Here is a 10,578-nt window from a genome sequence, read left to right as displayed (position 1 = left end):
GTGTGCTGCTGGGCGGCCGCGAGGCGCAGACATCCCGGGCAAGCCTCGGCGCGGCGACCTGGCGGCAGCCCCCCGGCCCTCGGCTCCGTGCTGCTCCCCGCCCCGCCGCTGCCCTCCTCCACACGCGCCTGCCTTCCCCCGGGCTCCCGGTTTGTTTCCATTGACCCCGACGTCGCTTTCACTTCCTGGATGAAAGGGGCCGGCTCGGCCCAAGAAACCCCTCCCCGGTGGCGACGGGGCTGCGGGAGCAACGTGCCAGAGGCTGCGCCGTGCGCTCACGGCCTCGGGCGGCGCTTAGCTCTGCTCCGCCCCGCCCGCGGTCCCCGTGCGGGGTCCCTGGACGCCCCCGGTCCCCCACCCCGGCCAGGCCTGCGGGGCCCTCCGGGCTCAGCCCAGCCGAGTTCCGGGGTGCACTCAGCCGGGGACCTTGGTTTAGGCCTCCCGTGGTTTCCTCCTCTTAAGCCTGAAAGCCTTAAAATCTGTGCTTCCAGTTCTTACTCCCAGGGAATCTGGGAAATCATCTTGGGAAAAACTGGGAGTAGATGCTCATACCTGTGATCCCAGCACTCTAGAGGCTGAGGCGGGAAGAGGACCACAAAAATCAATGCCAGCTTAGGCTACTGCGTGGGACACTTTCTAAAAAGAAAGAGGAAAAGAAATGCTCTAGGAAAGCAGTATGCAGCAGATGAGGCCCTCCGACAAATTCACACCAGCACGGTAGAGAGCCACAACTTTGCTGAGACTGTAAAACATGGAACTATGGCGGGCCAAGTTGACTCAACCAGCAAAAGTGTTTGGCCGCCAAGCCTAAGGGCCTGAGTCCCATCATGGGGACCCACAAGGCGGAAGGACAGAACCGACTCCTACGGGTTATCATCGGACCTCTGCGTGTTGGCCACAGCAAGCACACACCCCCATACCCACACGCAAATGTAATTTTTAAAAGTGTTTTTTTAAGATGGGTGTGGTGGCACCAAAGCCTTTAATCCCAGCTCTCTGAAGGCAGAGGAAGGCGGATCTCTTGAGTTCAAGGCCAGCCTATTCTGCATGTTGAATTCCAAGCCAGCCAGAGCTACAAAGTAAGATCCTGCCTAGAAAAATAAAAATAAATGGAACTAAGCTTTGGCTTTTTTTTTTTTTTTTTTTTTTGAAAAATAAAGGCTTTCTCGTTGAGTTTATTTTTGAAAGTCCTGCTTGGAAGAGAGCATCACTTCACATACTTGATAGTAATTTTCCAGATTAAAGGAATTTGGGAAATTCCAAACAATCACATATAGCAGGCCCAGCCAGTGCCGAGGCTGGACATAGTTGAACTCAAACCAGCCTTCCCTGAAGGCACTGCCTGGATTGTGCAGTCTAAATATTTACTTGGAAATGAGGTAAATTGATGGGTCGATGGATATGCAATTGAATACAGTTCAACATTAATGATAGCCTAAGTATGGTGGGTATCTGGCTGTAAAATTTGAAAGTTTTCATACTAAATGGGGGAAGGGTTGTAATGACCAAGCTGCTGCAGGTTGGCCCTGAGGTTGGAACAAAACGCTCAATATTCAAATTTTCTGTCTAATGTGAATAAAATAGGATCTCACAATGATTTTATTATGTTTTGTTTTAGTAAAGGCCTTTAGGCCTTTAAATCAAGGATGGAAAAGCAAGCTAGTAATTGAGCAACCTCTCCTCTGGGTGGCATTCTGTGTGGTCAGGATGCCTGTGACAGGAGCCTGGAGTCCCTTAATGCAGGAGCAGGACCCTGGTCTGAAGAAAGCCTTGAGGACATCCCAGTAGCTCCTAGGAAGCAACAGCAAACCTACTTGACCCGCTCTTCCAAGAATCCTTTTGCGCCCAGAAAAGAGCCATATTCTGACTAGAACATCCCACCACCGGCTATTTGGCTTTTTTTAATATTCAGTTTTAGGCACCTACGTGCCATCTAATCCGATTTTTCTCAGACTAAATGGTTCTACTTACTGTTCAAAAAACTTAAAACCACTTAGCAATTGGGCCTCTAGTTGGTGGCATAATGGGGAGGCAAGATCAGGGCACCAACCTGACGCATAGCATTTCACAGCATCTCCAAAACACCTACGAATGACCACCTATTCCCTGACTAAAACATCCCGCTGTTATGTCTTCTGACAGTTTTATTTTAGGAAGCTGAGCCTGAGCACAATGGAACAACGTGTGTGCAGTGCTGTCTTAGCCTGGGGGACAGCAGACACACTTCTGGAAGCTGCAGACAACTACAACCACTGAGCTCTAGGGGAAGGGGGTGGGGCCTAGGTCCGTTTGTGACGTGGCTGCCACGCGTCTCTTTCGGCTCCCTTACGCGACACTGGGCACTAGCTGTTGGGATCCCTGTGGTCGTGGGCGATCTGCTGCAGGAACCATGCACTTCCTACTTGGACTACCCCTTTTCTTTTGTATGTGTAGCTGTTTTCATGGCCAGGGACAAAAGAAAGACCGCACGGAAGAAGTGAAAATAGAAGTTTTGCATCGTCCAGAAAACTGCACTAAAACAAGCAGAAAGGGAGACCTGCTAAATGCCCATTATGACGGCTACTTGGCTAAAGACGGCACGAAGTTCTACTGCAGGTAGGCAATGCTTCACGGTGCTCCTGTTCAGTAGATGCACCCATCTTACCTCCCTAGGACTACCACTACCAGCCAGAAGCCTACTTGGTTGTTTCAAGCTTGTTTAAGCTGGTTTTAAAAAAAAAAAAAAAAACAAGCAAACAAAAAACATCAAGTTAAACCATCTAGTAGATCTAGATTAGAAGGCAGTAGGCCCCTAAAAAAAAACTGAATCTTTTTAAATTGTTGAAATTGTTAGCTAAAAAATTTGACCACAGATGCCCTGTATCTATGCACACCACCGCCCACCAACACTGTCCTTAGGGACCCCTAGAAAACCAAATCAAGGGAATGCTTGGAAGGATATTCAGCTTTCCCAGTACCCAGAGTTGGAGTCTCTTTCCAAAGAGATTGCACAGGGTAGTTATGGCAATTTTATTCTGGACTTCAGGCTGAGGTCATTTTCAAATTAGAGCCACTATTGCAGTGCCTCCCTGGTGAGCTCTTCCACCCACTGCCTACTCTGATTTAATTGATGTCCTTTCATGACTGTACTTTTTATTACCTCCAAAAATAGGCCTGGAGAAACTAAGTCCTTCCCATTTAGAGGAAAAGAGAGAAATCTGACAAGAAAAAAATGCTATTTTACATTGCTATTAAAATAAAAATTGAGGCTCAGCCTGCCCCTTCCTGTTTTAGAACAAACCCAGAGAAGTTAAGTGAGTTATTTATGCAAACTGTGAAGCTAGTTAGAGGCAGGAGACCCATTAACAAGTTAACTGTTGGACAGTTTCTGTAAGGCTAGCAGTACAAAAGAAAATGAGATGACTTCTTATGACTAGTTTTGGGCAAATGATGCTTCTTTCTGCCAGTTTATGACGACGTTTGAGCCAAATACCTCACAAGGGAGGGGGTTCAAGAAGAGTGCCAATATGTGAAAAGAGACTCAAATTTTAAATTATAACTAAGTGCCTCGCTGTATTTTAAAATTTGGCTTCTTGAGATCAAGTCACTAAGTGTTACTTCTTATTCTAGTCGGACACAAAATGAAGGCCACCCCAAATGGTTTGTTCTTGGTGTTGGGCAAGTCATAGAGGGTCTAGACATTGCCATGATGGATATGTGCCCTGGAGAGAAGAGAAAAGTGATTATACCTCCTTCATTTGCATATGGGAAAGAAGGCTATGGTAAGGTGTTTAATATATCTTCATTTAGTCATATTTAAAAATCATAGGCTTCAGTACATGTGAAAAATAAAGTAACTCTCAAAGACATATTTATTCACCCATGTTCACAGCGGCACCATTCACAATAGGCAAAAGATGGAAGAAAGTGTTAGAATCCAGAGACAGAAGAGTAAATAATACACTGGAGTATATGCACACAATGGATTATTATATAGGCTTTAAAAGGAACAAAATTCTAAGGGAGGTGCTGCTCAATAGTGTAGTGTCACTGCTCAAGATAAGACAAGGAGATAGGTTGCACAGTAATGCAATTGTACTTTATGCTGTTTAAAAATGGCTAAGATGGTAAACTTTGGGTTAGGTGTATTTTGCCACAATTCTTTTAAAAATCATAGAATAATCACAGAATCATGATGTCCAGCAAACTCTTAATTCAGTCCAGTCTAGTTCCTTTCCATATCTAAAGAAAATAAGGTGTCTTTGGAATGGAGGCCTCTGACTAGAGTTTTTTACCTCTTCATGGATATAGTACTCATAATGTCTATTCCATAGGCTTTCCTGGACATTTTTGTTTTTAGTACCATTTTTATTATACAAATATTTATAATACAGATCTTTGATAATCCATATCAAAGTAAAATTAACAAAACTTGAGAAGCTGGAACATGATTTTAGAATCAAAGGATAGTACTAGAACATTGTAACTTCTAAGAGATAATAAGGTCTTAGTCAGTGTTACCCAACACAGGAGAAGCCTTAGATGTAGAAAGAATGAACTTACCCTTTCCATGTTGTGCCTGTTTTTAAAATCCTAGAGCAGGAAGATATGCAAATCTGCATAGAGTAGGTAAGTGAGGGAAATGTTTGTAACATGTATAAATACTAATTGGTGATAAAATGATCTAGCCCTAGAAGTGGGCCAAGTTCACAGACAAGCTAATAAAAATGCAAATTACCTTTAATTCTAAGATAATATTAAATTTTACTCATAATTGAAAGGAAATTACAGAAAAATTAAATACCATTTTTTACCTATCAGATTAGCAAGGATAAAAATGTTAATAAAAGCATGGAAAAATGAGCCATTTTGAATACTATTGCTGGGAAAGGAAGTTATTTGACTCTCTAGCAGTTTGTATCAAAAGTAATTACATCCTCAGGGCTAGAGAGATGACTCAATGATTAAGAGCATTGGCTGATCTTCCAGAGAACCAGCACCCATATGGCAGCTAACAACCCTTGTAACCCCAGTTGCAGGAAATCTGATGCCCTTTTCTGGCCTCCATGGGCATTGTACATATGTGGTACACATATGTACATGCAGACAAAACACTTATACACATAAAATATAAATAAGTAAAAATTTTAAAAAATCTATCTTTATCTTCTGACTCAGTGATTTGATTTTTAGGAATATGCACAAAAGTATTTGTAAAAGAATATTCATTGCTGTATTAGGGTTCTCTAGAGGAGCAGAACCAATAGAATGAATACACATTAGAAAGGGATTTAATTAAGTTGCCTTACACCATATGGTGAGGTCTGAGTAGTCCAACAATGGCTGCCTTCACACTAGAGAGGCTGCAAACCAAGTAGCTGCTCATGCCTCAAGGCAAGATGTCTCCACAGTCCCAGCCTGGCACTGGAGACCTGGAGGATTCCTGGAGAGCCACTGGCCTTCACACATTGGAATGCTGAAGGGTTCCAATGTCAGCAAAGAATAGTGACAGCAGTGGCAAGCAGTAACAGCAAGATGCCAACAGGGGAGATGAACTCACCAGCACAACATGAAGACAAGCAGGCAAAGGGGAAAACCTTTGTTTTCTTGGAATTCCTTGTATCTGATCTGCCACCCAAAGGCACTGACCACATTAGGGCGGGTCTTCTCACTTCGATTAAACTGCTTTAAAAAAAAGAAAATCCCTTGTTGGTATGCCCAGTGGCTCACCTGTTCATTTCACATCCAGTCAAGTTGACAATCACAATTAACCATCAAAATTGTCAACTTGCTTTTTTTTGTAGCAAAGTACTGGGAACTACCTGAGTGTCCATGAGTAGGAAGTGAAATAAATTATGGCATATCTATCCAGTAGATTCATGTGTAGTCAGTAAAAAGAATGAAGTCGGTCCATAGATATTAATATTTTGAAAATAAAGTGACACGGTATATTCTAAAAACTAAGTAGTTATTGAGCATCCATGCCAGTTTCTTTTGCAGGCACAACACGGAGCATAAAGTAGATACAACTCATTGACCTCAAAGTGTTTGCATTTGTAGAGGGGAATTTCAGATATGCCTATACCTACACAGGCTAGTGCAGATGCATGGTAGTCATTTGATGATGGGAAGTGTTGGGGAAGAAACCCTGAGGGTCGAGGATGAGATGATTTCTTCCAACTCTGAAATTTTATACTGTGACTTTTAAAAATCATGTACATGTATTTTCTTTTAATGTTGCAAAAGAGGGAAAATTTACAAGGGAGGGTGGGCAACCTGACAGGAACAAGCCCCATTGTCTGTCTTCAGTGCGGTCCTTGCTCCCTATTGCAGTATGAAAGACTCTGCCTGTTCACCATGTTTAGAGCTTTTGCTAACTCCACATATTTGAAATATTTGATTCATAATTAGCAATCAGTTTCCTAGGATGCGATATTGGCATTATTCCCAAATGTCTTGTAGAGCAAGCACGCGTTCCTTGAAACTGCTGACTTAGTTCATTAAGAATGGTGAGCCCCTCGCCTACACCTGTCAGCAAAAGCAAGGTCACATTGTCCCAAGTCGTATTGAGGAAAGTCAGTGCTATGAGGCCAGTTAGACCTAACACTCCAAAAGAGATGTTTCCAGAAAACTACAGCTTCATTTTCTCTGCATTTGCCAGTCATTTAGTGCCATCAGAGGAGCTCCCAGGACTGGGTGTCTTGCTCAGTGGTAGAGAGTACCTAGCGTAAGCAAAACCCTAAATTTTGATCCCCAGCACTGCAAAGGAAAAAGAAAAAGAAAGCTCTGATGGTATCATAATTTGTATATCCTGAATTTTGTGTGGTTATTTTATAAAGGAACGTGGGAAAGAAAACTGAAAATAATTTAAACACAATGCCATCTTTAAAATATCTTAAGCTGAGGCTACTTCTAGACAAAACTATGCAAGTCAAGTTTGCCTTGAATCTCTCCCTGCAGTTTCACAACTGATCAAAAGCCTCCATGTTCTGCATTTCATCAGCACCCTCAGTCTTCATCCGTAGGTGCCAGTCTTGGGTCCATTACAATACAGCAAAATGATTACTTCTTTATCTTTTACATAAATTAACTTATACTTAGCTAGGAATGACTGCTCAGCTACCTAAACTGTAAACTAGACCCTTCTTACTGGGAGGTAAAAGTTTGAGTAGACAGATCTTATTCAAATTGAGAAGCCTCCAGTAGACATCAAAATGATTAATACTACCCACACCTTCATTTTACTCATAGGGAAACTGAGGTCCCAAAAAGGATGCACATTGGACCATAGTTAACTACTGACCTTGTATTACAGTACCTTAGATTCCATGATTTTAGAATTGTGGTTCAGACCATAGCTAACTGTTTAACGATGAACATCTTGATTACATAAGCTTCTTAAAGTTGTTATTAAGACTTAACATTAGCTGTGACTTCGTTTTAGGTAATGCTTGAAGAAGTTTTTCTTCTGCAAAATATCCTTGCCTCATGTTACAGAACACCCCTGCATGTCTTGAAATGCATGTGACTTTAGTGCTTTAACTAACGATTTATGTGGTATGTATATATTCACAATAACTCCTACCTCTTTGATCTGTATCTCTAAGTAATTCTATAGCAATTCATATTTTTTCTATTTTTATACTTTATTTTTTGTACAAAAACTAATTAGCAATATTTTCTCTATTTGCAGTAGAATTGTTCAGAAATTTCCTATGTACCTGTGACATTTTTCCTTAGGACATTTGAGTTTGGGCTGGGGTATAGCTCAGTAAGCTCATTTGGCCTAACAGACCCTCATTTGATCATCGCCACCAATAAAACAAAAAGAATCTGTGTTTTGAGTTTGTCTTAATTGTCAAAAGTTATTTTCTATTTTTTTAAATATTTATTTATTTTTATGTGTATGCGTGTATTGCCTGCGTGTAGGTAAGTGCACCCGTGTTGTGCAATGCCTGCGGAGGACAGAAGAGGCTGTCAGATACCCTAGAAATGGAGTTACGGACAGTTGTTAGCTGCCATGTGGATGCTGGGATTCGAACCTGGGACTTCTGCAAGAACAACCAGTGTTCTTAACTGCTGAGCCACCTCTCCATCCCTATTTTCTGTTTTTTAAAGTCAGTTAATTTGTAGAACATTAGATTAAGACTTTCACACTTGCCATGTGATACCTGCATACATTTTTCTGTGTATTGGTTTGGAAATTTCACTCCATTTTTTGGTCTGTAACTTGTATCCTTTTCTCTTTGGATTGTATGAATATTTTAGCAAGAATACTCTATTTTGTCATTAAAGAAATTGCTGTTTCTTTTAAAGGACAAACAGCTACTTTCAAAAGAAGCCATTCATTCCACAGATATTTATGTGTCTGTACTAGACCAGGCGGCCTGTAAGGGCCTGGGAAGATATTCAGGGCACAAGCTACTCAAGGCCTCTCAGCAAGTCTAGGAAATGTTTGTCTAAAATAGCCCCTATCTCACTGAAATCACCAGAGCTATCAGCTAACAGGTTAAATTTATTAAAAAGAACTATTGGCATTCATATATGAATTTTTATTGTAATTAGAAATTTCTTTATAAAATTGTTTCTGGATTTTTGCCATTGCACTAATTTTTTAATGGCTATAAGGAATTTTAAAGACCAATCGATATTCATGTTTTATTTGTGCTTCCAAATAACTATACAAAATAATTTTCTCAGATTTTCTGTATTTTGTAAGTTCTTTGTTTTCTTTTTCCTTTTTAATTACATTTGTTTGTTTATATTTGGGTGAGTTGTGTGACACTGTACACATATGGAAGTCAGAGGACCACTTCTGGGAGATGATTGTTTTCTTTCAACATGCAGGTCCCAGGAATTGAACTCAGGTTATCAGGCTTAAAGGCAAACAAGCATCTTTACTCGCTGAGCCATCTAACCAGCCCAACTTTGGAATTTTTCTATTTATACATTTTCTTTCTGTACCATTTATCTCCTATGACATGATGAGGGTGTACTAACAAAAATGTGTTTATTTTAACTTAACCAGTAAACAGTGGTCCTAAAGTGCCATTAAATTGACTTGGTTTAAATATATGATGAAAAATGTTCCTAAAAATATTTATAAAATGGAAAAAAAAAAAGAAATTTGAAAGATCTTCCCCTTCTAATTTTTTTGAGAGCAAAAAAGTTTAAATAGTATTTAGAAAGCAGTTCCTATAAGTAATAGAATCCTAATACTAATGCAGCTATTGAATAAATATTTGAAACCTTTATTCATGTAAGACAAACTGTTAAATGTATACCCTTAGCAGAAGGCAAGATTCCACCTGATGCAACGTTGATATTTGAGATTGAACTGTATGCTGTGACCAAAGGACCACGGAGCATTGAAACGTTTAAAGAGATAGACATGGACAAGGACAAGCAACTCTCTAAAGCTGAGGTAACTCAAGCTTTGTGTGCAGGCTGATTTTTTTCATAATAATTTAAATGCATTTGTGTTGCTGATGCTTTTTAGTTTCAACTATCATGGGCTCTAATCACTTTAATAGAGCTGCTTACTGAAAATTCCAAATGCTGAGAAGAAAAGGGACTTTTCCTTTTCTTCTAATATGAAGGTCATGAAAATCCTATATTAAGCCAGGTTTCATGATGCAGGCCTGTTATAACTCCCAAACCTGAAGCAAGATGAAGACAAGTTCAAGGATAACCGGGGCTATGGAGTAAGTTCTAGGCTGCCCTGTATAATTGCAAAAAGGCCTGGGGATATAGCTCAGTGGTAAGTGCTTCCCTGGAATGCATGAGGCCCTGGGTTCAATCACTAGGACTGACAAAAAATATAAAAAATTAAAACAAATTCCAAGCTACTTATGGCTCTTTTATACGCTATAGGGACAAATCTCTTTTTCCAGCAAGCAGCACTGTAAGAATTTATAACAAGGCAAATAGTTCTCATAGCAGAGGACTGTGAAATTACATGAGATTATGAAAAGAGCTAGCAAGAATTTGAATTGGGTAGGCTATGAAGTTGCTAAACAGGAGCCAAGGCAAGAGTTCAGCTCCATCTTGCCTATAAATTGAGGACTTAATAACAATTTTGAAATAATACTTTTTTTATACTTTCTTAGTACCAGATACCATTTTAAACATATGAGCACATGTATGAATTTATGTAATCTTTATGACAGCTTATAAGGTAGACACAGTTGCCATCCTCTCCACCCTGTATATGGGGAAATGATGCTCAGGCAGATTAAGTCACATTGCTTCAAGTAGCAAACCAGCATTGCAGTCTGGGCTGCCAGGCTCTGTGCTCTTAACTTGGGTACTCCTTGGCTCTCCGGGAATAACCACTGTCATTGTTTCAGGGAAGCCTAGGCCTTTCCTAGTCCCTCAGTCTGCACTCAGTGCTTAATGTGAGTAATGCATCTGTCTCCCTTCTTTGTTTGGATACAGCTAAAAATGCCTAACTAGGGACTGGAGAGATGGCTCAGCAGTTAAGAACACTGACTATTCTTACAGAAGAACCATGTTCAAATCCCAGCACCTACATAACAGCTAACAACTGTCTGTAACTCCAGTTCCAGGGGCTCCAACAGCCTCTTCTGTCCTCCATGG

General features: G+C 40.7%; 1 protein-coding gene across 2 annotated transcripts in view; it reads left to right on the top strand.

The window, feature by feature from the left end:
- The first annotated feature begins 2,304 nt into the window (after window positions 1–2,304).
- Fkbp7 (FKBP prolyl isomerase 7) overlaps window positions 2,305–10,578 on the top strand; it is a 12,265-nt gene continuing 3,991 nt past the window's right edge. Inside the window, exons 1-3 of one of the 2 annotated variants that reach the window (XM_008855341.3) lie at window positions 2,305–2,595; window positions 3,610–3,761; window positions 9,273–9,403. In XM_008855341.3, coding sequence (XP_008853563.1) covers window positions 2,390–2,595; window positions 3,610–3,761; window positions 9,273–9,403 — 489 coding nt within the window. In that variant the 5' untranslated portion in view covers window positions 2,305–2,389. Of the gene's footprint in view, window positions 2,596–3,609; window positions 3,762–9,269; window positions 9,404–10,578 lie in introns of both variants that reach the window. The other variant, XM_008855340.3, reaches the window with a different exon arrangement.

The sequence above is a fragment of the Nannospalax galili genome, unplaced genomic scaffold (genome assembly GCF_000622305.1).
Source record: "Nannospalax galili isolate Female #2095 unplaced genomic scaffold, S.galili_v1.0 scaffold346, whole genome shotgun sequence".
In the NCBI taxonomy this organism is placed as follows: Eukaryota; Metazoa; Chordata; class Mammalia; order Rodentia; family Spalacidae; genus Nannospalax; species Nannospalax galili.
Note: the sequence above shows the minus strand (reverse complement) of the source record. Positions and strands in the feature narration are given on the sequence as shown.